We start from the raw sequence: 27,321 nt of genomic DNA, 5'->3' as shown, positions 1-27,321 counted from the left end.
CTCTTCCTCCAAACACGGCGAGTTGAGTTCATGCCAAAGAGCTCAATTTTTGTCTCATCTGACCACAGCACCTTCTCCCAATCACTCTCGGCATCATCCAGGTGTTCACTGGCAAACTTCAGACGGGCCGTCACATGTGCCTTCCGGAGCAGGGGGACCTTGCGGGCACTGCAGGATTGCAATCCGTTATGTCGTAATGTGTTACCAATGGTTTTCGTGGTGACAGTGGTCCCAGCTGCCTTGAGATCATTGACAAGTTCCCCCCTTGTAGTTGTAGGCTGATTTCTAACCTTCCTCATGATCAAGGATACCCCACGAGGTGAGATTTTGCGTGGAGCCCCAGATCTTTGTCGATTGACAGTCATTTTGTACTTCTTCCATTTTCTTACTATGGCACCAACAGTTGTCTCCTTCTCGCCCAGCGTCTTACTGATGGTTTTGTAGCCCATTCCAGCCTTGTGCAGGTGTATGATCTTGTCCCTGACATCCTTAGACAGCTCCTTGCTCTTGGCCATTTTGTAGAGGTTAGAGTCTGACTGATTCACTGAGTCTGTGGACAGGTGTCTTTCATACAGGTGACCATTGCCGACAGCTGTCTGTCATGCAGGTAACGAGTTGATTTGGAGCATCTACCTGGTCTGTAGGGGCCAGATCTCTTACTGGTTGGTGGGGGATCAAATACTTATTTCCCTCTGCAGAATGCAAATAAATTCATATACTTTCCACAATGTGATTTTCCGGATTTAATTTGTGATGTGCTATCTCTCACTGTTACCAATAACCTACCCTTCAATTATGGGCTGCTCATGTCTTTGTCAGTGGGCAAACTTACAAAATCAGCAAGGGATCAAATACTTATTTCCACCACTGTATATATATATATATAAAATATATATATATATATATATATATATATATATATATATATATATATATATATATATATATATATATATATATATATATACATATAATATTTTTTTTTTACAGCCTCTCTTTCTCTATGGCAGTGATTTCCAAACCTGTCCTAATGGGATCCCAGTCAGTCAGGTTTTCAGGATATCTACAATGAATATTCATGAGATCATTTGCATACACTCCTGGTTATGCAAACCTCTCATGCAATGAAACTACAAAGTACTACATTTAAAATTAATCGGAGAAAATATTTCTTCACTCAACATGTAATTAAACTCTGGAATTCGTTGCCAGAGAATGTGGTAAAAGCAGTTAGCTTAGCAGGGTTAAAAAAAGGTTTGAATAACTTCCTAATAAAAAGTCCATAAGCCATTATTAAGATGGACTTGGGGAAAATCCACTGCTTGTTTCTAGGATAAGCAGCACAAAATGTATTGTACTGTTTTTGGGATCTTGCCAGGTACTTGTAGCCTGGATTGGCAATTGTTGGAAATAGGATGCTGGGCTTGATGAACCTTCAGTCTGTCCCAGTAAGACAATGCTTATGTTCTTATGCAGCAGAGTCCATAGGAATAAAATGGGTCCTGTGGCAGACAACGTGCTATCCTATAGTAATAGGTCTCCCTGTGTGTGTGCGTGCACATGTGCATACATGTGTATGTGTGTATGTGTGTTGACACGTAAATAGACAAACATGTTATATATCTATATATGCATTTTAAAGAAAACATTTTCAACCACTACATTTGTAATTAGACATTCAGCAAGCTGCAACTGATCATAAGGTTTGCTGATGTTCAACTTCAAATTTCTGTTTAAAAATGTTTGTGTTTAGAAAAGCAATTGAACAGCCTTTAAAAGCAAACTTACTCTCACCTCTTCATTTCCATTTCCACTTGAACTCTTCCTAGAAGATTTGTACTTAAAAAGAAAAAGAAAATGTGATCATTAAAAACTTTGACTTAATGTAGCTAAGATGAGCTATGTAATCTCTTTTAATAAAGAATAGAATAATTTGCCCATATTTCCCAGCACTGCAATGATCACTATAGAATGCAGGGTCAACTGTAATCACTTGTCAAATCGCTCAAAAACGAACAGCAATTTTTCACATATCTGGTTGACTTACGGACTCATTTTCAAAACATAAAATATCCAAAAACGTGATAAGGTAGTAGATGGAAGTTTTTCTCTTAAAAACATCCAAGTTGCAATTTTTGACACTGGTTTTAGATGTTTTTCTACACAGTCTGTCCAAATTTCAAGATGGCATGTTGGGGGTGTGTTTTGGGCAGGACACGGGTAGCATCAAAACACCAAAAGACAGACATTTTCCTGCAACAATGAAACAAAATGAAAACATCTAGGGCCAAAATTAAGACTTTTTTGACTAGACCTGTTTCAATCAATGAATAAGTGACCAAAAGTGCCCTAAATGACCAAATGACCACTGGAGGGATTCAGGATACCCCCCCTTACTCCCCTAGTAGTTACAGACCATTTTCTACCTTCCCTAAGATGTGACAGTACATACCATGCCCTATAACAGCTTTAGATAAGATGGCCATTTTTGTTAGAGCAGCAGGCAGATCCTAGGAGTAGCATAGTTGTCCATGCAGTGGACTGTAAAGAAGAGGACCCAGGCCCATATCACATTCCAATGTACACTTGTGGTGAAATGTATGAGCCCCAAAATCACTATGTTACTGCTAATATCCCCTACTGTGCCTACAAATAGGTGACACCTGTAAGTTTGAGGGCTACTGTAGTGGTGTATAGTGAGGTACAGTAGGTTTTTCTCTCTCTTCCTGGAGGACTCACAATATGGTGAGATATGTACCTGGGACCTTTTATGTGAAGTCCACTGCAGTGACTCTAGACTGCCCCACTGCTCTGCTGGGATGTCTGTGTTGCCAGTCTACTAAGAATAACCCCCACTCCCCACCTCAGACCTCCCAAAGGCTGCTTTTTGGTAGTTTTTCTCTTGGATTTTCTTTTTCCAAAATGGTCCCAAAAGAAAAATGCACTGAGCACAAAACATCTAGAAAAAGGCAATTTTCGAACCGAAGAGAGAGAGAGACTTTTTCAGGTTCGTAAATGGCTATGTTTGCCACTCAGGTTTTGGATGTTTTTAGCAAAATGTCCAAAATAGGACTTAAATTATTTACTGAAAATGCCTCTCCACATCTCTTAAATCCATAATACTTATTGTCACCTACAGAATTCATGTCGAGAAATATGGCTACTTTCATTAGACTACTAAATTTCAGAATAAAACTTATACTTATTCTAACACAGGATTTTAAAATATATCTTCTACCTAAACTTCCATGTAAATGTTTTTACTCAAACAAAAGAACAAATAGCATTGTAAGATGTCGTACAGATTCTTCTACAGAATAATGGACAAACAAAGATAGAGATAATAAAGTACCAACACAAGCACCTGGCAGTTCACATACATAAAAAACAATCATATAATCTTATTAAGATTTTTTTGGAAGTGCTCATAGAAAGTTGGCAGACTGCCACAATCACTGGGATTACAGGCACTTAGCTCAACAGAATATAATTTTTGAACTCAAAAGGCAGTACAGTTCAATAATCCTAGCCAAGGAACAGAATATATTAGAAGTAGACTAAAATAAAGTTCAAATGTATTTATCTCAAAAATCCACCATACAACAATTTTTCAATCTATAAGAAAGAAGGGGTCCCTTTTGATGTGGTCCATGTTTCACTATTTGTTTCTTCTGAGAACTCATTGAAAAGTTGGTAAATCATTGCTTCAAGATCATCAATATACCATATATAATGCAAGCTTGAATTTATAGGTGGAATGGGGAGCATTTCTAGTTCATGTGAGATACATTTCATTGAAAAACCTTTTTTAAGTTGACTGGATACTGAGATTGATGGCATCATTTGAAGGACATTAGTGCTTTGAAGCCTACTGATCAGCTCTTTACAGGATATTATAAATGATTTCCAGAGCTGAAGAGCATGCTCGTATAAACATCCTTTTTTGAAATATGATAGCATCTTTAAACCATTTGTTATTTAAAGCACTGATTTGATTAAAGTAGGATACTTGTTACTATATTATTTGAAAGTCAAGTATGGAAGAATTCTCAGAATAAGTACTTTTATATTTCAGTAGAGATTGGATTTGATCTTCAAGTTTGTTTTACTCAATCTCTCCATTTTGATATTTACTTGAAAGAAGATCTTCCATTATTTCACTGTTATATATCTATATTTGATGTAAGTAGATGCAATAGCTTCTTGAATCCATTGAGCTATCATTGCTTTCATTGCTGGTTCTCCCTTACGGGCTCTGCCAGAGAGGACAAACAACTTGTCCTCTTTGTCTACATTGTTCGCATAAGGCACACCTTCAATATGGCCTACATTTAACTTGTGCAGGAAAGAGGTTTCTTTCTTATCTTTTACCTCCTGAAAAACAGGTAAGGAGATGAACAGATTCATATGAAAAAGAGGAAAACACTTTCCGAAGAAAGGATGGAAGCAGTCGAAGAATAACTTTCTCTTTACTAAAAACCAAAAAAGATCCCTACAGGATAAAGCTTGCAACTAAGATTCATCAAACAAATCAAATGGTAACAAGAAAAAACTGTCTGAACTGTAAGATCTTTCAAAGGTGCCTCCTAGAGAGGTTTGAAAGAAGCTAGCACCAAAGTGGAAAGAACCAAATTCAAATCTAAAGGAGGGAATACTGGATAACAAGGAAGATCTATCAATTTAACTGACCTAAGAAAACACACCATATCCTGATGAGAAACCAAGCTCTTAACTTTTGTTTTTGTTACTAGCCCTCTAAAGCACGATAATGCTGTCAGGTGAACCTTTAAAGAAGAAAGCCAAGCCCTTATCCTAAATACTTCTCTTCCCAATGACTGCTTCATAACACTCCAGCATGACTTCTACCTCCTAGTATCATCCATTATCCTTTCCTTGATGTTTTTAGTCTCATGCATTACACCAATGGTCTGTAATGTTTCTCATACCTCACACACTAACATTATTTGCTTTTATCTCACCTTGAAGGTAAACCGCACTAAGCCAAGAATTGATTTGAATTGAATATTATGCAGATGTTCTGGACATCTAAAACTGAGAATCATAGAGGAACACCACCCTTTCCTTCATACCAACCTTCAAAAATTCTTTAGTCTCTGATATAAGCCAAACATTTTATACAATGTAAGTGGGTAGAAACTGCTTCCAACAACACTCTTTTCCTTAGCAATGCCCTCTCAGGAGCCAAACCTAAAGACAAAATGGAGATGAGTCCTGCATGCTGATTGGACCTTGTACCAAACGGGGGAAATTTGGAGGAAAATGCCAGATATTTCAGCACCTTTAATTTCATCAGCTCTCCATACCATGGAATCCTTGACTAATTTGGGGCTCTTAGCACCATTAGTCCAACATATTTCTCTATGCGTTGAAGAATCTTGCCTATCAAAGGCCATGAAGGAAGTATGTACACAAATCCCAATTCAGACCCAAGGTTGAATTATGGCATCTATTCCTGATTAGTTTGTATCCTTTCTGTGGTTATCCAGAATGTAAAGGTTGCAGCAGTTTTCAGTTGACATCAGGTTCAGAACTGCAAGTCCCCCATAATTCACAACTTCCAAGAAAACTTCATCCAATAAACTCCATTCTCCTGGATCTACAGAATTCCTGTTGGGGAAATCCACTTGAATGTTTTGAACCCTTCCTCATACATTGCAGAAATGTTCTCCAAATTCTTCTCTGCTCAGTCCATTTACATATACACTTCTTCTGTGACTTGAAGCTTCATTTATTGCTCTCCTTAACTTATTGGCTTAGGCCACTGGCATCAAATTACTTAAGATAAGCCTGACTGCTTTGTGTTGAACCAGATGATGAAACTCCTTGAGAGCTAGATGGATCATTTGAGTCTCCAAATGATTAATTGACCACTGGGCTTTCTCTGGCAACCAGCAACCTTGAGTCCAACTGCCTATACAATGTGCTCCCCAACCACTGAGATTTGCATCTGTTGTTACTAGAACTCAGTTCGGGTTTTCATTCTCTCCAGTAGTGGAAGAACTTTGCCCAGATAGTGTTGAATCTTGATCCTAAATATTTCAGCAGTTGCCACTATTAATAATAAACTGGAAGGCAGTGAAGCACTTTTACATTTTCAAAACACACAATGTATATCATACACCAGATACTCAGCAATTCTAGCAGGGCTTACAAAATTTTGAATGTCTGCAAAAAAGCACAAAGAGGAAAAAGCCTCAGTAGACCCCTATGTTATATCATTATAGCCAATTGCCAGTGTCTATCATTAGCATTAAGAAAACCCTTTTGTTAATTTGTGTTATTTATTAAATCAAAAAAATACAATAAGCTCTACTGCAAGTTATTTCAAAAAAGCCATACTTGACTTGTAAGTTTTACAACCACCACATAAGTCCTAAATATTTCAGACACTGAGAAGGGACACATTTACTCTTGGAAAAACTGACCACCCTAGAAACGTAATCATTCAAGTAGTAACTGTCTCACTTTCCTCAAGGTACTTTGCATGTATTAATCGATCATCCAAATATGGATGTACCAGAATATCCTCCTTTTATAGGTCTGCTACTACAACTATCACTACCTTTGTGAATGATTGGGAAGCTGTGGCAAAACCAAACGGAAATGTTGATCCCAAACTATGAGCCTAAGGTACTGCTGATGCATTGCCTGCATGGGAACGTAAAGGTAAGCATCTATCAAATCTAAAGTAAGAGACTCACCTGGTTTTACTGCTAAAATCATTGACTTTAATGCCTCCATGTAAATACTTGGAATTTTTAGAAACCAGCTATTTTGAGATGAGAATGGGCCAAAAAGTACCTTCATTCTTTGGCACTGCAAAATAAATGGAATACAAACCTGTCATTTCTTCCTGAGATGGGGTTGAATAAATTATTCTAGAGTCTGCCTAAACCACAGCTACCTTTAAATAAGATTGATGACTCTAAAAACACCTCAAGAAGAGGTCAAGCAAATTCTAGGGCATATCCATTACAAATAACTTCTAAGACCTACAGATCTGTGTTATCTGTGCTCACCTCTGATAAAACAATGCTAGTTGGTAGCAGAGAGCAGGTCCGCAAACCTGTATTGTGAACTTTTGGAATTACCCATGGAGACTATGGAAAAGCCTCAGTTATCTCTATGGGATCCTCCAAAAAACTGACCTCTAAAGAAAAAGCTATGCCCTTTGCTAAAGAAACTTTATGATACTTTGATCATCTAGGCACCTTGGACTCTGAAAGAATTTTAACTAACTTTTCCAAGTCTACTGTAAAAACTAAACCACTGCTGAACAATTTCAAAGCCAAATATAACGCCTCACAGCTACCAGAAGAGCCATAATTTTGGCAAAAGCTCTGATCAAGTTATAGAAAAAACATCCACCAAATAGGTAACGCCCAAATCCAAAAAAAGATGGACTCGAAACATCCCTAGGAGATGCCTGCAAAGAATTCTCCACAAACTGTTCCATCCACCTGAATCAAGCACAAGCCATATATCCTCCACATACGCCTGCATGCAAAGTCAATATTGAGACATCAAATGCTCGCGCTTCAAAAGATTCTATTCCACGGTCTTGCAGCTCTTTCAATGCTGCATCACAATATTACAGTCGTTAATGGAGATTTCCCAATTCCAAAGTGGTGGTGATGCTTCCATTCTGGGCAACACCAAGTTATCAAGCTCCTTGAGACTGGTGTTGAGAAGAGGCTGGAGTTACCATAGAGAAATGTGACAAAGTGGAATCCTCCGGAGGAATATTACCTGAAGCTACTGTACCTCAGCAATTGCTTAAGTGGGTAACTGTAATGATTGGTTTTATTTTTGTTCTCTGTATGATTGAGTTGTTTGATTCTTTCCTATTTGAACACTGTAATTCCTTTGATGTTTTATGTTTTATGAATTTTATTTTTCTGCACCCATGTGATCTTTTTCTTGTAAAAAGCATAGCAGTATAGCAAATTTAATAAACTGAAGGGAGCAAAGAACTCTGTTTATCTTTGCTAATTCAAACAATGGCTGGGACACCTGATCACAGTTGCATCTTTGCATCTGCTGCAGATGACACATGTGAAGGTGTATATGCCAAAGTCTCATGAACTATGATAGCCATGCAGCCAACAAACATCATGAGTGAGATGAGAAACTTGTTTTGCTCATGAGATTCCTAATGATCCCAATCAGTGTATTCTGTATGAACTTGGTACCTATTTTGGCTCCAGTGTAATTGAGTTTTTACACTGATTGCAAGACTGATTTTTGGTAGTTTAAGATGAAACTCAGCAACTCTAGTGGCTGAATTATTGCTTGGAAAAAAAAACACATGGCCTCTTTGTGAGAAGAGTCCATCAACCAATCCTCTAAGAAGCAATGAAAAGTCCTTTTATAGTGAAATTGAGTAGCTATTAACATTAAACATTTTTGAAGATCTTTTGTGCTGCTAATTCTCCACTGCTAGTGGTTAACATGTGCCATCCATAGTGTCTTGGCACTGTCTTTTTGTCCAAGTAACTGCAATAGAGATGAACATCCAGACTTGCGCTTTGGGGAATACCCTTCGATAGCATTTAGTACTGGTATCTTTCTGCTTCTCATGTGCCTTTGAAGGGGTCATGTAAGGTGCTGTCTCCTCATGCCTGTGCAAGCAATCTGAAGTCAGCAAGTTTTGGGCCCAAGAACCTCAAAGGACGTATGTGCAAGTTTTGCACATGGTTGATGCTGTTCCTTCTTGGCTGGACTCAAAGTCACTGCAGAGGGAGACAGAAGCTCTGCCAAAGAGAATCTTCTCAAATATGCAGAGCAGATGACCCTCTGAAGGATATCCTTTTTTCCTTCTTTTCAGGCAAGGAGTAACATTTTCCACAGAGCACAGCGATTTGCTGGTTAGCGCAGAGCATACCTACTCTCTGTCCTCAAACACACCCCTCACGCTAAAATAGTGCCTTTTAGTATGTGGTAAGCACATATTTGTTCTTACTGCCGCTTAGTAAAATGGCCCCTAGGTCAAGGAACAAAAGTTAACCAACACCCATATCATCAATGTGAAAAGTAATTGCCCATATACTTAATAACTGGTTACACCACCTTTAGCAGTAATAATTGCAACCAAATGCTTCCTATAAGAACAGCCATATTGGGTCAGACCACTGGTCCATCCAGCCCAGTATTCTGCTTCAACAGTGGCCAAGCCAGGTCACAAGTACCTGGCAGAAACACAATTAGTAGCACCATTCCATGCTACCAATCCCAGGGCAAGCAGTGGCTTCCTCCATGTCCATCTCAATAACAAGACTATGGATTTTTCATCCAAGAACTTGCCCAAACCTTTTTTAAACCCATATACACTAACCGCTGTTATCACATCCTTTGGCAACGAGAGTTCCAGAGCTTAAGTATTCTGTGAGTGAAAAAATATTTCCATGCAATTTCACTGTGTGTTCCCTGGTCTTTGTACTTTTTGAATGAGAGAAAAATCAATTCTCCTCTACCCATTCCACTCCACTCAGGATTTTGTGGACCTCAATCATATCCCCCCTCAGCCGTCTCTTTTCCAAGCTGAAGAGCACTAACCTCTTTAGCCTTTTCTCATACAGGAGCAGTTCCAGCCTATTTATTTTTGAATCTTTTCTAATTATGCTAAATCTTTTTTGAGATACGGTGACCAGAATTGAACACAATACTCAATGTGAGATCGCACCATGGAACGATACAGAGGCAGTTAATTTGACATCAGTCTTTCACATCCCTGTTGAGGAATCTTAGCCCACCTTCTTTGCAGAACTGCTTTAAATCCCTGCTTGTTTCAGGGTTCAAGTCAAGACTTTGACAAGACCAAATCAAAACTTTAATTTGGTTTCGCTCAGTCATTCAAATGTAAAACTTGCTTTACTGTATTAGATTCAGTCTTGCTGCATGACCCAATTACACTTAACTTACAGATGACCAGACAGAGTTTTCTGGTACAGTGCAGAATTCATGATTTCTTCAATAATGGCAAGTTTTTCAGGTCCTGGGATAGCAAAGCATTCCCATGCACCTTCACACTTGGTATGATGATCTTACTGTGGAATGCTGTATTTGCAGCATAATCAATTAAATCTTTTCATCAACTCACAATTTCTAAGAGGAGAAAAAAATCCTATAGTATACAATACAGCTCCCCTATGCTTCAACCAACAACCCTAAACAGCGTTAACTGCTAATACATCACAGATCTCTAAACCCCTTAAAAACAAACATGCTAACTTGGTGTAAATCAACTTATGTTTGATCAAAAAATTCTTCAACAATGTGTCCATGCAAAACTCATTCATAACTCTTAACAGCATGCCTGCAAAGTAACAAATGCTAGCACGTATCTGCTTAGCTGCTGTATAAGGTCTAGCGGTTCCAGGAGCCTTTGTCCACAAACTGTATTGTAAACTACCATACATAATTAAATCTATGTTGTCCAAACAGTTCCACTTTTGACTCATCTGACCATAGAACATTATCTCAAAAGGCTTGGGAATCATCCAGGTGTGTACTTCTAAATGTGAGACAAGTATCAGTGTTATTTTCAGATAGAAATGGTTTCTGCTTTGCTGTTCTCCCATGAATCCCATTTTTGCCCAGTCTCTTTCTGAGGCCTAGAGAAACCTGCAGTTCTTTGCATAGTCTTCTGGGATGTTTTGCAACTTACTAGATGAGTTGTCGCTGTGCACTTCAAGTAATTTTGGCAGGCAAGTCATTCCTGGGAAGATAGAACCATTATTTCTATATGACTGTACTCACTGTGGTTTGGTGGAGTCCCAGAGCTTTAGAAATAGTTTTATAACCCTTTCCAGATTGATATATTTCAACTTTTCTCATCTTTTCGGGAATTTGTTTTGATCGTGGAATAGTGTTCTTGTAAAAACCTCATGGAAATAGCTTCACTCTTATGGTAAGGTTCAATATATAGTGAAGCTTACATTCAACAGGGCTGGATGAAATCAAGCTTGGCTATGCTCAATTAGCTGAATTTAGTTACCAATTTGATTGACTAACTAAAAGGGCAGTTAATTTTTCACATGGATGGTATGAGTATTGCATAACTTTATTCTTTAAATAAATGTAACAATTTGAAAATAGTTTTAAAGCACTTACTCAGATTCCTGTTGTCTAACATTGCATTTTGGTAATGAACAGAAACTATTCAGTGCAATATAGTAGGAGGTACAGTTCTCAAATGGTTCAAAGGATTCCTGACCACAAGATCATATAAAGTAACAACGAATACGGACATATCACCCCCACGGATACCTGAATGTGGAGTTCCCCAAGGATCCCCCCTATCACAAAGTCTCTTCAACCTAATGATGATACCTTTAGCCAAACTTCTAGCCAATCAAAACCTTAATCCCTACATATACGCAGATGATGTTACGATTTACATTCCATTCAAACATGATCTAAACGAAATAACCAACGAGATCAACCAAAGCCTCCAAATCATGCACTCCTGGGCAGATGCATTCCAGCTAAAACTCAATGCAGAAAAAACACAATGTCTTGTACTCACCTCACAACACAACAAAAACAACTACTCCACCATAACCACACCATACTGTTCTCTCCCTGTCGCACAAAATCTAAAAATTCTTGGAGTCACACTCGATGCTCACATGAAGAACACAACAAAAAAGATGTTCCACTCCATGTGGAAACTCAAAAGAGTAAAACCTTTCTTCCCGAGATATATCTTCCTTACCCTGGTACAGTCAATGGTAATAAGTCATCAGGACTACTGTAACGTATTGTATGCTGGCTGCAAAGAACAGACCATCAAAAAACTCCAAACAGCCCAGAATACCGCCACCAGACTCATATTTGGAAAAACTAAATATGAAAATGCTAAACCCCTTAGAGAGAAACGTCACTGGCTCCCACTCAAGGAACGCATTGCGTTCAAGGTCTGCACGATTGTACACAAAATCATTCATGCAGACACCCCAATCTACATGCTAAAACTTGTGGACTTGCCTCCCAGAAATGCCAAAAGGTCATCCCGCAAATTTCTCAATTTGCACTTCCCTAGCTATAAAGGACTGAAATACAAGCTGATACACGCCACCACCTTTTCCTACATGAGAACGCAGTTGTGGAATGTATTACCTACAGCCCTGAAAGCGATTGATGAAATTACTAACTTCCGCAAATCTTTGAAGACACATCTCTTCAACAAGGCCTACAAAGAGAACCCATAACCTTACACAACTACCTCACCAATCCACCCAATCATTAAAGTCCACCTTCTATCCTGCCTAACACCTTCCCTCTCTCTTCCCTTACTCAATCTTTGTACATCACCAATTGTATCTGATATCATGGAATGATTATGTCATAACCAAACTCTGTAAGCCACATTGAGCCTGCAAATAGGTGGGAAAATGTGGGATACAAATGTAATAAATAGTAATACAATAATAGGGGAAATTAAGAGAGGGGCGTAAACATTTTCCCATCAATGAATTACGTGAGGAAATAGTCTGGACTTATTCTTAACAAAATCACAGAAAAACAGCATTCTATACAAATACCATCCAACCTGAGATCTTAGGTTCCAATCTTAACTTTCAGCTGAATATTCTATCTGTATAGGAGTTGAAACTGGTCTCTACTAATAAGCCAGTTAGTGGCAAAGCTAAAAAGAAAATCTGCCACTAGGGATGAGACAGATTTGGGATCCAACAGGTGTATTTTTATATTGATTGGTTGTTTGTTTCTATCTGTTTTTGTTTTTTATCATTATTTTATTGTTTCGCTGTTTAGATTGGTTGCAAACCACTTCGAATGCTATATGCCAATAAGGCAGCATATATATTTTATAATTAAATACATCTGGAATAAAATTCTACTAAAGCTCAAAATATAGTCAAATTATTTACTCTAAGAGAAAATTAAAGACTTGGCTTTTTGAGAAGCAGTTATTAAGACAATGACAAATGTTGATGGCTGCCATGAAATACCAGTTTTATGATTGGTATGAATAATTCTATTACTTATAAGCTGATCTGATTATTAAAAAATAATGTTCTTTTGTTTGAGTTTAGGCAACTATTCAGCTATTTGAATGGAGAACAATGTGCTTCAGGAGACAGTCATTAATGGATGTGTTAATTCGTTATAAGGGAGTGGGTATTTTCAAAATATTAATTGTAAGAGGAAATGTTTTTCAAAACATATCACTAGAAGTGGTTTTTTAAGAAATATTTATTGTAACAGAATTAAAAGTTGTATGATATAATCATGTTTTTAATTGTTTTTACCTTATTTCTGTATATGGTGTGGGATATAAAAGTCAAAGAAAAATGTAATTTAATTAAGGGGTATATTTACTAAAGTGTGCTAAGAAACTAGCATAGGTTTCAGGACGTGAATTAGTGGATGCCTGTGCTAACAGCCACCGCACACTAAAATAGCCAGTGTAGTAAAAGTCCCATGCTAACTTGCTTAGCATAGGATGGGGTAGGGTATAAATGGATATTGGGCACAGTGAGTAGTATGTGCTGTCAAATGTGCATTTAGCAAAAGTGCACTTACCGTCACCCTAACAGCTGGCATTAGGTACATCCACGCTAATCACGCTTGACAGTACTGTATGGTAGAGAACTTACCTGTGGAAACTGCAGGTAGAATCCTTCACAGCCTTTGTACTTATCATGTATTAATTTTGGCTATTAACATGCAGTAAATGCACAACTTAGGGGGGTCTTACACTAAAGCTTAGCTCGAGTTGTCTGCAGCAGGGTCCATAGGAATAAAATGGGCCCTGCTGCAGATAACTCCAGCTAAACTTTAGTGAAAGACCCCCTGAATGCACTTTAGTTAATAGGACCCTAAATCTGTGGAAATACATCTGTAGCAAATGAACATTTTTTTTTTGCAACACGTATGCTGCTTTGCATAGGTTATAGGTATTTAAAAAATTACTAAAGTAATTATAGCAGAGATATCAGGGATATTGTGAGCATACACAAAATTCTTATTACCAAAATGTTGGACTTTAAAATGCTTATGCTGCTAATCAGAAAGTTGTTTTGCAACCAATTTAACACTCAAAGGGTCTTTTACTAAAGATTAGTTCAAGTTATCTGCAGAAGGGTCCATTCACTTTGGGGCCCTTTTACTAAGCCGCGTAAGCATCTACTAGCACCAAAATGGAGTTACCGCCTGGCTACCACGTGGCTGTTGCGATAATTTAATTTTTGGCGCACGTCCAATAGACGCATCCAAAAATGAATTTTTATTTTCAGATGCGCATTATCGTACGCACGCCAAGTAGCATTTGACGCACATAGGTCATTACCACCCGGTTACCGCATGAGACTTTACTGGTAGGTCAATGGCTGGCAGTAAGGTCTCTGACCCAAAATGGACGTGCGGCAATTTTGATTTTGCTGCACGTCCATTTTCTTCAAAAATGTAAAAAAGGCATTTTTTTGCAGGCACGCTGAAAAATGGATCTCAGAGCACCCAAAACACGTGCCTATACTACCGCAGGCCATTTTTCAGCTCACCTTAGTAAAAGAACCCCTTTGTTAGTTCACCAAACAGCCTCCTTTGATAAAGACGATCCGAGAAAACAAATAGGCAGACAATCTGCAATATCCAGAATGGAGCAAAAAAGGAGCAGATCACAAGGGTAGAAATAAAAAGTCGAATTTATTCACGACACACATATGAATCATTAATTATAGACAAGATCCAAGATCTTGTTTTGCCGTAACTAGGGTTGTGTCAGGGACTTCAATGACAGAACTGCCAATAAACATAAATACAAACATGTGTTATTAAAACTACCAAAAAAAAAAAAAACCTCAAAGCAATATACCAACTATCTAAATATATAAAAAACAATATGCTATATGTAAGAGCCACTTAAAAGATGCTAAAAATTGAATAAATAGAATATAAAAAGGCAATAAAATAACATATATAGGCAGAAGCACAGTTAAATGATAAGTATATACCCCGAAGGTGTTTCCACAACATTTCACTTTACAGGTAAAAACAGCTAGGATAAATAAAAAGAACTTTAGTTGATGGCTCACTGTTCCAAAACTTCACTACTGCTCTCATAATTAAAAAATTAAGCAGGCAAAAGAAAACGTGGCAGCAGTCTTACCTTCACTTCCAGAAAAGCAGCACAGAGTCCAGTGGTGAATCCACCATTGCTGTCTCTTTACTAGCTTAAATAGGGATTGTGGGTAGGTCAGAGATCACACAGTTGTGAAAAAAAAAAACAACTTTATACACAACCACAATCTCAAAAAACACAATAGTGCATGCTATGAATGTAACCATATGAGTTAAAAGCCTGGGACAATTTAAAACATACACTTGGAGCTCCAAAAAAGATTGCACTGTGGGCTATTAATGTAAACATAATAAAACTGGAAAAACTAAGAGATCCTATTGGAAAGCAAAAAAGCTATGAAAAGGAATGAAAGAACACTAAAAACAGGTAATAAAAGCCAAAACACGCAGCAGGAACAATATGTTTCATCGTGTGCATTAAAACATTTAAATAAAAAATTAAACTATATATTCAATTTTTAGCATCTTTTAAACAGCTCTTAACATGTAACATATTGCTTTATATAGCGAATGCTACATACCTGTAGAAGGTATTCTCCGAGGTCAGCAGGCTGATTGTTCTCACTGATGGGTGATGTCCACGGCAGCCCCTCCAATCGGAACACTTTACTAGCAAAGGCCTTTGCTAGTCCTCGCGCGCCGATGCGCACCGCGCATGCGCGGCCGTCTTCCCGCCCGAACCAGCTCGTGTTCGTCAGTCCCGTAGGTAGCAAAACAAAGACAAGGGAAGACACAACTCCAAAGGGGAGGCGGGCGGGTTTGTGAGAACAATCAGCCTGCTGTCATCGGAGAATACCTTCTACAGGTATGTAGCATTTGCTTTCTCCGAGGACAAGCAGGCTGCTTGTTCTCACTGATGGGGTATCCCTAGCCCTCAGGCTCACTCAAAACAACAAACATGGTCAATTGGGCCTCGCAACGGCGAGGACATAACTGAAATTGACCTAACAATTTTTCCAACTAACTGAGAGTGTAGCCTGGAACAGAATAAACATGGGTCTAGGGGGTGGAGTTGGATTCTAAACCCCGAACAGATTCTGAAGCACTGACTGCTCGAACCGACTGTCGCGTCGGGTATCCTGCTGCAGGCAGTAATGAGATGTGAATGTGTGGACAGATGACCACGTCGCAGCTTTGCAGATCTCTTCAATAGTGACTGACTTCAAGTGGGCCACTGACGCAGCCATGGCTCTGACATTATAAGCTGTGACATGACCCTCAAGAGCCAGCCCAGCCTGGGCGTAAGTGAAGGAAATGCAATCTGCTAGCCAATTGGATATAGTGCGTTTCCCCACAGCCACTCCCCTCCTGTTGGGATCAAAAGAAACAAACAATTGGGCGGACTGTCTGTTGGGCTGTGTCCGCTCCAGATAGAAGGCCAATGCTCTTTTGCAGTCCAAAGTGTGCAGCTGACGTTCAGCAGGGCAGGAATGAGGACGGGGAAAGAATGTTGGCAAGACAATTGACTGGTTCAGAGGGAACTCCGACACAACCTTTGGCAAGAACTTAGGGTGAGTGCGGAGGACTACTCTGTTATGATGAAATTTGGTGTAAGGGGCCTGGGCTACCAGGGCCTGAAGCTCACTGACTCTACGAGCTGAAGTAACTGCCACCAAGAAAATGACCTTCCAGGTCAAGTACTTCAGATGGCAGGAGTTCAGTGGCTCAAAAGGAGGTTTCATCAGCTGGGTGAGAACGACATTGAGATCCCATGACACTGTAGGAGGTTTGACGGGGGGCTTTGACAAAAGCAAACCTCTCATGAAGCGAACAACTAAAGGCTGTCCTGAGATCGGCTTACCTTCTACACGGTAATGGTATGCACTGATTGCGCTAAGGTGAACCCTTACAGAGTTGGTCTTGAGACCAGACTCAGACAAGTGCAGCAGGTATTCAAGCAGGGTCTGTGTAGGACAAGAGCGAGGATCTACGGCCTTGCTGTCACACCAGACGGCAAACCTCCTCCATAGAAAGAAGTAACTACTCTTAGTGGAATCTTTCCTGCAAGCAAGCAAGATGCGGGAGACACCCTCTGACAGACCCAAAGAGGCAAAGTCTACGCTCTCAACATCCAGGCCGTGAGAGCCAGAGAGTGGAGGTTGGGATGCAGAAGCGCCCCTTCGTCCTGTGTGATGAGGGTCAGAAAACACTCCAATCTCCACGGTTCTTCGGAGGACAACTCCAGAAGAAGAGGGAACCAGATCTGACGTGGCCAAAACGGAGCAATCAGAATCATGGTGCCTCGGTCTTGCTTGAGTTTCAACAAAGTCTTCCCCACCAGAGGTATGGGAGGATAAGCATACAGCAGACCTTCCCCCCAGTCCAGGAGGAAGGCATCCGATGCCAGTCTGCCGTTGGCCTGAAGCCTGGAACAGAACTGAGGGACCTTGTGGTTGGCTCGAGATGCAAAGAGATCTACCAAGGGGATGCCCCACACCTGGAAGATCTGGCGCACTACTCGGGAGTTGAGCGACCACTCGTGAGGTTGCATAATCCTGCTCAGTCTGTCGGCCAGACTGTTGTTTACGCCTGCCAGGTATGTGGCTTGGAGCACCATGCCGTGACGGCGAGCCCAGAGCCACATGCTGACGGCTTCCTGACACAGGGGGCGAGATCCGGTGCCCCCCTGCTTGTTGATGTAATATATGGCAACCTGGTTGTCTGTCTGAATTTGGATAATTTGGTGGGACAACCGATCTCTGAAAGCCTTCAGAGCGTTCCGGACCGCTCGTAACTCCAGGAGATTGATCTGCAGATCGCGTTCCTGGAGGGACCAGCTTCCCTGGGTGTGAAGCCCATTGACATGAGCTCCCCACCCCAGGAGAGACGCATCCGTAGTCAGCACTTTTTGTGGCTGAGGGATTTGGAAAGGGCGTCCCAGAGTCAAATTGGACCAAATCGTCCACCAATACAGGGATTTGAGAAAACTTGTGGACAGGTGGATCACGTCTTCTAGGTCCCCAGCAGCCTGAAACCACTGGGAAGCTAGGGTCCATTGAGCAGATCGCATGTGAAGGCGGGCCATGGGAGTCACATGAACTGTGGAGGCCATGTGGCCCAGCAATCTCAACATCTGCCGAGCTGTGATCTGCTGGGATGCTCGCACCCGCGAGACGAGGGACAACAAGTTGTTGGCTCTCGTCTCTGGGAGATATGCACGAGCCGTCCGAGAATCCAGCAGAGCTTCTATGAATTCGAGTCTCTGTACTGGGAGAAGATGGGACTTTGGATAATTTATCACAAACCCCAGTAGCTCCAGGAGGCGAATAGTCATCTGCATGGACTGTAGAGCTCCTGCCTTGGATGTGTTCTTCACCAGCCAATCGTCGAGATAGGGGAACACGTGCACTCCCAGCCTGCGAAGCGCCGCTGCTACTACAGCCAAGCACTTCGTGAACACTCTGGGCGCAGAGGCGAGCCCAAAGGGGAGCACACAGTACTGGAAGTGACTTGTGCCCAGCTGAAATCGCAGATACTGTCTGTGAGCTGGCAGTATCGCGATGTGCGTGTAGCCGTCCTTCAAGTCCAGAGAGCATAGCCAGTCGTTTTCCTGAATCATGGGAAGAAGGGTGCCCAGGGAAAGCATCCTGAACTTTTCCTTGACCAGATATTTGTTCAGGGCCCTTAGGTCTAGGATGGGACGCATCCCCCCTGTTTTCTTTTCCACAAGGAAGTAAATGGAATAGAATCCCAGCCCTTCTTGCCCGGATGGCACGGGCTCGACCGCATTGGCGCTGAGAAGGGCGGAGAGTTCCTCTGCAAGTACCTGCTTGTGCTGGAAGCTGTAAGACTGAGCTCCCGGTGGGCAATTTGGAGGTTTGGAGGCCAAATTGAGGGTGTATCCTAGCTGGACTATTTGAAGAACCCAACGGTCGGAGGTTATCAGAGGCCACCTTTGGTGAAAAACTTTCAACCTCCCCCCGACTGGCAGGTCGCCCGGCACTGACACTTGGATGTCGGCTATGCTCTGCTGGAGCCAGTCAAAAGCTCGCCCCTTGCTTTTGCTGGGGAGCCGTGGGGCCTTGCTGAGGCGCACTCTGCTGACGAGAGCGCGCGCGCTGGGGCTTAGCCTGGGCCGCAGGCTGTCGAGAAGGAGGATTGTACCTACGCTTACCAGAAGAGTAGGGAACAGTCTTCCTTCCCCCATAAAAACGTCTACCTGTGGAGGTAGAAGCTGAAGGCTGCCGTCGGGAGAACTTGTCTACTACTACTACTATTTAGCATTTCTATAGCGCTACAAGGCATACGCAGCGCTGCACAAACATAGAAGAAAGACAGTCCCTGCTCAAAGAGCTTACAATCTAATAGACAAAAAATAAATAAAGTAAGCAAATCAAATCAATTAATGTGAACGGGAAGGAAGAGAGGAGGGTAGGTGGAGGCGAGTGGTTACAAGTGGTTACGAGTCAAAAGCAATGTTAAAGAGGTGGGCTTTCAGTCTAGATTTAAAGGTGGCCAAGGATGGGGCAAGACGTAGGGGCTCAGGAAGTTTATTCCAGGCGTAGGGTGCAGCGAGACAGAAGGCGCGAAGTCTGGAGTTGGCAGTGGTGGAGAAGGGAACAGATAAGAAGGATTTATCCATGGAGCGGAGTGCACGGGAAGGGGTGTAGGGAAGGACGAGTGTGGAGAGATACGGGGAGCAGCAGAGTGAATACATTTATAGGTTAGTAGAAGAAGTTTGAACAGGATGCGAAAACGGATAGGGAGCCAGTGAAGGGTCTTGAGGAGAGGGGTAGTATGAGTAAAGCGACCCTGGCGGAAGATGAGACGGGCAGCAGAGTTTTGAACCGACTGGAGAGGGGAGAGGTGACTAAGTGGGAGGCCAGCAAGAAGCAGATTGCAGTAGTCTAAACGAGAGGTGACAAGGGTGTGGATGAGGGTTTTGGTAGAGTGCTCGGAAAGAAAGGGGCGGATTTTACGGATGTTGTAAAGAAAGAAACGACAGGTCTTGGCGGTCTGCTGGATATGAGCAGAGAAGGAGAGAGAAGAGTCAAAGATGACCCAAGGTTTCGAGCTGAGGAGACAGGGAGAATGAGAGAGCCATCAACAGAAATAGAAAACGGGGGGAGCGGGGAGGTGGGTTTGGAGGGGAAAATGAGAAGCTCGGTTTTGGTCATATTTAATTTCAGGTGGCGTTGAGACATCCAGGCAGCAATGTCAGACAAGCACGCTGAAACTTTGGTTTGGATGCAAGGTGAGATATCAGGGGTAGAAAGGTAGATTTGGGAGTCATCAGCATAGAGATGGTAGGAAAAGCCATGGGATGAGATTAATGAACCAAGGGAAGAAGTGTAGATAGAAAAGAGGAGGGGACCAAGAACAGAACCCTGAGGTACGCCGACAGGCAGAGGGATAGAAGTAGAAGAGGATCCACCAGAGTGAACACTAAAGGTGCGGAGGGAGAGGTAGGAAGAGAACCAGGAAAGGACAGAGCCCTGGAATCCAAGTGAGGACAGGGTATCGAGAAGTATGCTGTGATCGACAGTGTCAAAAGCAGCGGAAAGATCAAGAAGAATGAGGATGGAATATTGACCTCTGGATTTAGCCAGTAATAAGTCATTGGAGACTTCAGTAAGCGCAGTTTCGGTTGAGTGGAGAGGGCGAAAACCAGATTGTAATGGGTCAAGAATAGCATGTGAGGAGAGAAAATCAAGGCAGCGGCGGTGAACAGCACGCGCAAGTAATTTGGAGAGAAAAGGAAGGAGGGAGATGGGTCGGTAATTAGAGGGACAAGTAGGGTCAAGTGAAGGCTTCTAAAGAAGAGGTGTGACCACAGCATGTTTAAAGGCAGCAGGGACGGTCGCAGTGGAAAGTGAGAGGTTGAGAATGTGACAGATAAAAGGAATAAGAGTAGGAGAGATGGCATTAAGAAGGTGGGTGGGAATGGGATCAGAGGAACAGGTGGTACATTTTGAGGAAGAAAGGAGAAGTGTAGTTTCCTCAATAGTAACTTCAGGAAAGGAAGAAAGGGAATGAGGGGAAGGAGAGAGAGGGGAACGGACTAGTGGAGGGAGAGCTGGTGAGGTAGAGAAAGCAAGGTTTATCTTTTGAACCTTGTTGTGAAAGAATTCAGCAAGGGTCTGAGGAGATAATGAAGGGGGAGTTGTCGAAAGCGGTATCCCGCTGGTGGAGCTGCTCTACCACCTGTTCGACTTTCTCTCCAAAAATATTGTCCGCTCGGCAAGGAGAGTCCGCAATCCGCTGCTGGATCCTATTCTCCAGGTCGGAGGCACGCAGCCATGAGAGTCTGCGTATTACCACACCTTGAGCAGCGGCCCTGGACGCAACATCAAAGGTATCATATACCCCTCTGGCCAGGAATTTTCTGCACGCCTTCAGCTGCCTGACCACCTCCTGAAATGGCTTGGCTTGCTCAGGAGGGAGCTTGTCCACCAAGCCCGCCAACTGCCGCACATTGTTCCGCATGTGTATGCTCGTGTAGAGCTGGTAAGAATGGATTTTGGCCATGAGCATAGAAGAATGGTAGGCCTTCCTCCCAAAGGAGTCTAAGGTTCTAGAGTCCTTGCCCGGGGGCGCCGAAGCATGCTCCCTAGAACTCTTGGCCTTCTTTAGGGCCAGATCCACAACACCAGAGTCATGAGGCAACTGAGTGCGCATCAGCTCTGGGTCCCCATGGATCCGGTACTGGGACTCGATCTTCTTGGGAATGTGGGGATTACTTAGAGGCTTGGTCCAGTTCGCCAGCAATGTCTTTTTTAGGACATGATGCATGGGTACTGTGGACGCTTCCTTAGGTGGAGAAGGATAGTCCAGGAGCTCAAACATTTCAGCCCTGGGCTCGTCCTCCACAACCACCGGGAAGGGGATGGCCGTAGACATCTCCCGGACAAAGGCCGCAAAAGACAGACTCTCGGGAGGAGAAAGCTGCTTTTCAGGGGAGGGAGTGGGATCCGAAGGAAGGCCATCAGACTCCTCGTCAGAGAAATATCTGATGTCCTCCTCCTCCTCCCACGAGGCCTCACCATCGGTATCAGACACAAGTTCATGAACCTGTGTCTGAAGCCGTGCCCGGCTCGAATCCGTGGAAACACGGCCACGGTGTGAGCGTCGAGAGGTAGACTCCCTCGCCAGCACCGGCGAAGCTCCCTCCGCCGACGTTGTCGGGGAGCCCTCCTGGGAGGCGGCCGCAGTTGGTACCGCAAGCGGCACCGATGTCGGAGACCTCACCCCGGGCAAGGGGCCAGCCGGAGCCTCACTCGACGGTACCGGCGGCGCAAGCACCCCCGGTACCGGAGGGGAAGGGCGCAACAGCTCTCCCAGGATCTCTGGAAGAACGGCCCGGAGACTCTCGTGCAGGGCGGCTGTGGAGAAAGACATAGAAGCCGATGCAGGCGTCGAGGTCAGAGTCTGTTCCGAGCGTGGAGGCTGTTCCGGGCTTTCCAAGGTGGAGCGCATCGACACCTCCTGAACAGAGGGTGAGCGGTCCTCCCGGTGCCGATGCCTACTGGGTGCCGACTCCCTCGGCGACCCAGAGCTCTCGGTACCGATGCGGGAAGGAGATCGGTGTCGATGCTTCTTTGACTTTTTCAAACGAAGCATGTCACCGGAACTTCCCGGTACCGACGAGGAGGACGTAGAATCCAACCGTCGCTTCCTCGGGGCCGAGGCCGAAGAAGGTCGGTCTCGGGGGGGCTGTACCGCAGGAGCCCTCAGGGTAGGGGGAGACCCAGCCGAAGGCTCACCGCCACCAGCAGGGGAATGGACAGCCCTCACCTGCACTCCAGTCGAAGCACCACCGTCCGACGACATCAGCACTGGTGGAGGTCCTGGTACCGCCGACGCAGCCTTTCGATGTCTCGGTACCGACGATGCAGAGGGTCGATGCCTCGATGCAGTCGATACAATCGATGCCGAGGACGAAGGTCTTGAAGCTGTCGACGTCGATGCACTCGATACTCCCGGTGCTGTTGCCGACGAAGAGCCCGAGAACAACACGTTCCACTGGGCCAATCTCGCTACCTGAGTCCTTTTCTGTAAAAGGGCGCAAAGACTACAGGCCTGCGGGCGGTGCCCAGCCCCCAGACACTGAAGACACGACGCGTGCCTATCAGTGAGCGAGATTACCCGGGCGCACTGGGTGCACTTCTTGAAGCCGCTGGAAGACTTCGATGACATGGGCGGAAAAATCACGCTGGCCAAATCAAAACTCGTAATGGCGGTAAAGGCACCAAAAAGAGGGAGAGGAAAACTCGAACCGAGGCCTCAAAAGGGCCTACCCCGAAAACGAAAGGAAACTTAGCGGGGCAAAAACTGGAAACACGGGAAGGGGAAAAAGACCGAAAAGGTCTTTCTCCAAGATCCCTTTTTTTTTTTTAAAGCAAAAAGCTCAAAGACGCGCGAGGGTCAACTTAAGGGGCGCGAACGGCGCAAACACGACCGTCCCGAGCACGGACAAAAGAAGACTGACAAACATGAGCCGATTCGGGCGGGAAGACGGCCGCGCATGTGCGGTGCGCATCGGCGCGCGAGGACTAGCAAAGGCCTTTGCTAGTAAAGTGTTCCGATTGGAGGGGCTGCCGTGGACGTCACCCATCAGTGAGAACAAGCAGCCTGCTTGTCCTCGGAGAAATATATATATATATTTTTTTTATATATATATATTTATATATATACATATATATAGATAGATTGTTGGTATGTTGCTTTGAGTGCAGCTTTATGATTTTTTTGGTAATTTTAAAAGCACGTTTGTATTTATGCTTATTTGTCATTGAAGCTCCTCTGATACAGATACAGCATCCACACACACACCCATGCAGAAGCTGTGCAATAAAGGATCAGCACTGCAAAAATGAATACTTTGAGCAGTGTTTTATTTTAGTATATGCAAGTGGCACATTGTGAAGCAGGAACAAATAAGAAAATTAATAGTAAGAAGAATGCTGAGCTTTATATGGTGAAATGATATGATGTAACTGAGCAAATCTTGATGTTAAAGAAATCCCTCATCTTCCCGTGTGGCTGTTACACACAGCGCTATAACTGCCCTAGAACAGGGGTAGGCAACTCCGTTCCTCGAGAGCCGCAGGCAGGTCAGGTTTTCAGGATATCCACAATGAATATGCAGGAGATAGATTTGCAAGCACTGCCTACATGGTATGCAAATCTATCTCCTGCATATTCATTGTGGATATCCTGAAAACCTGACCTGCCTGCGGCTCTCGAGGAACGGAGTTGCCTATCCCTGCCCTAGAACACACAACCTCCTGACCACTCCATATGCATTATCACCACCACACATAAAAGTATGCATATAAATAACTCCACACACACAAACATGTCTCCCCCCCCCCCACCAATTTCCTCCGAACTTAACCTGTCAAAATTATCCCCATAGCCACACCCCTTTTCTACAAATCTATCATGGACAGCATTCTGAAAACCATATCTTGCCATGCTTTCCTTACTTGCTTTCCTTTATAACTAAACAAGACATAACCGAAATCACAAACGAAATCACACACAGCCTCCAAATAATGAACTCATGGGCAGGCGCATTCCAACTAAAGCTAAACGCAGAAAAAACACAATGTCTCATCCTGTCCTCACAATACAACACGAACAAACCCAATACCATAAACTCCCCAGACTACACCCTTCCGGTCTCAGATAGCCTGAAAATTCTGGGAGTCACAATTGATCGAAATCTCACACTCGAAGACCATGCGAAAAATCCAGCAAAGAAAATGTTCTACTCAATGTGGAAACTTAAAAGAATCAAACCGTTCTATGCAAAGGGAAGTATTCCGCAGCCTAGTACAATCAATGGTGCTAAATCATCTAGACTACTGCAATGCCATCTATGCCGGATGCAAAGAACAAATCATTTAGAAGCTTCAAACCGCTCAAAACACAGCAGCCAGACTCATATTTGGGAAAGCAAAATATGAAAGCGCCAAACCCTTAAGAGAAAAACTACACTGGCTCCCATTAAAAGAACGAATTGCGTTCAAAGTTTGCACCCTGGTCCACAAAATCATATACGGAGAAGGCCCTACCTATATGTCAGACATTATAGACTTGCCTACTAGGAACGCAAAAAGATCATCACGCATATTCCTCAATCACCACTATCCTAACTGTAAAGGACTAAAATATAAATCCATATACGCGACCAGTTTCTCATACATCTACACGCAGCTGTGAAACGCACTACCGAAGGCCATAAAAATAACGCAAGACCTAACCATCTTCCGAAGGCTACTGAAAACAGATCTTTTCAAGAAGGCAAACCATAAACATCCATCTTAAAGTCCAAATAATAACACCATACACGATCTATACAAACCCAAAATCTTATCACATGACTAATTAACCCCTTTGCTATCAATGACAAGCACTACCACCTTAAACCTTATATCGAATAGGGTCTCTCTATAGTCGATGACCTAATATATGTTACAATCCAATTTACTACTCTCCTCTCCATATCCACGTAACCGATCCCAGAATGCCTCCAATCTCATCTCTATTCCCCTTCTCCCCCCCCCCCCCCCCGCTTCCCTCCCCTTCTCGTGTGCCCTATGGAATGCCCACTCAGTACGCAACAAACTCTCCTTCACCCACGATTTGTTCATCTCCCGTTCCGCTCGCTTTAACTGAAACTTGGATAACCCCTAACGACACTGCCTCAATCGTAGCCCTATGCCATGGAGGATATCTTTTCTCCCACACTCCCCGCCCAGACGCATGCGGTGGAGGCGTTGGGTTTCTTCTCTCACCCTCTTGTAGTTTCCAACCCCTCCCCCTGCCACAGTCTCACTGCTTGTCATCCTTCAAAACTCATGCCATCCGGCTATTCTACCCGACACCACTCAGAGTTGCAGTCATCTACCGCCCCCCTGATAAGCCCCTCTCTTCCTTCCTTACTGACTTTTACGCTTGGCTCACCGTCTTTCTTGATCCTCATCTCCATTCCTCATTCTTGGTGATTTTAATATTCACGTTGACGACCCATCCAACTCCTACGCTTCTAAATTCCTCTCTCTGACATCCTCCTTTAACCTCCAACTATGCTCTACCACCCCTACTCACTGTAATGGCCATTGTCTCGATCTCGTTCTCTTCTCTTCCTGCTCACCTTCCAATTTCTGCACCTCAGTCCTTCCTATCTCAGATCATCACCTAATCACCCTCACACTTCATCACCCTCCCCCTCAACCTCGCCCAACTATAGCCACTGCCTTCAGGAATCTCCAGGCCATCAACCCCCCTACCCTATCCTCTCACATCTCCAATCTCTTCCCTTCCATCTCGCCTTCCGAATCTGTCGACACAGCTGTCAATACCTACAATGAAAATCTCTCCACTGCTCTGGATACCCTAGCACCATCTTGTCTCTCGACCCACTAAGCGCACTAATCCTCAGCCCTGGTTAACCCCTTGCATCCGTTACCTTCGCTCCTGCACCCGATCTGCTGAACGACTCTGGAAGAAATCTCGCACCCTGTCAGACTTCACCCATTACAAATTCATGCTATCCTCCTTCCAGTCCTCCCTATTCCTTGCCAAACAGGAATATTATTCTCAATTAACTAATTCTCTTGGCTCCAACCCTCGTCGCCTCTTCGCCACCCTCAACTCCCTACCTAAAGTGCCCTCAACTCCCACCCACCCACCCCCACTCTCTCCTCAAACACTAGCTGACTACTTCCGCAATAAGGTGCAGAAGATAAACCTTGAATTCACTTCCAAGCCTTCTCCTCCCTGTGAATTCTTAACCCACTCCCCCAACCAACCTAGCCTGGCCTCCTCCTCCTTCTTCCCTGAGATCACCGAAGAGGAAACTGCTCGCCTTCTCTCTTCCTCTAAGTGCACCACCTGTTCCTCTGATCCCATTCCCACCAATCTGCTTAACAACATCTCTCCTACAGTCAACCCCTCAATCTGTCACATCCTCAACCTCTCTCTCTCCACTGCTACTGTCCCTGACACCTTCAAGCACGCTGTAGTCACACCACTTCTCAAAAAACCATCACTAGACCCCACCTGTCCCTCCAACTACCGTCCCATCCTCTTCTACCCTTCCTCTCCAAATTACTTGAACGCGCTTGTCCATAGCCGCTGCCTTGATTTCCTCTCCTCTCAGGCCGTCCTCGATCCGCTCCAATCCGGCTTTCGCCCACTACACTCGACAGAAACAGCACTCTCTAAAGTCTGTAATGACTTGTTCCT

At 43.5% G+C, this 27,321-nt stretch overlaps 1 protein-coding gene across 4 annotated transcripts in view; it reads right to left on the bottom strand.

Moving 5' to 3' along the window:
- Positions 1-27,321, bottom strand: part of LRCH2 (leucine rich repeats and calponin homology domain containing 2) — a 263,804-nt gene that overhangs the window by 60,632 nt on the left and 175,851 nt on the right. For 2 of the 4 annotated variants that reach the window (XM_030209796.1, XM_030209798.1), the window contains one exon: positions 1,789-1,839. In XM_030209796.1, the coding sequence (XP_030065656.1) occupies positions 1,789-1,839 (51 nt within the window). The remainder of the gene's footprint in view (positions 1-1,788; positions 1,840-27,321) is intronic. The other 2 variants (XM_030209797.1, XM_030209799.1) reach the window with 1 other exon arrangement.

Source organism: Microcaecilia unicolor, chromosome 7 (assembly GCF_901765095.1).
Source record: "Microcaecilia unicolor chromosome 7, aMicUni1.1, whole genome shotgun sequence".
In the NCBI taxonomy this organism is placed as follows: Eukaryota; Metazoa; Chordata; class Amphibia; order Gymnophiona; family Siphonopidae; genus Microcaecilia; species Microcaecilia unicolor.
Note: the sequence above shows the minus strand (reverse complement) of the source record. Positions and strands in the feature narration are given on the sequence as shown.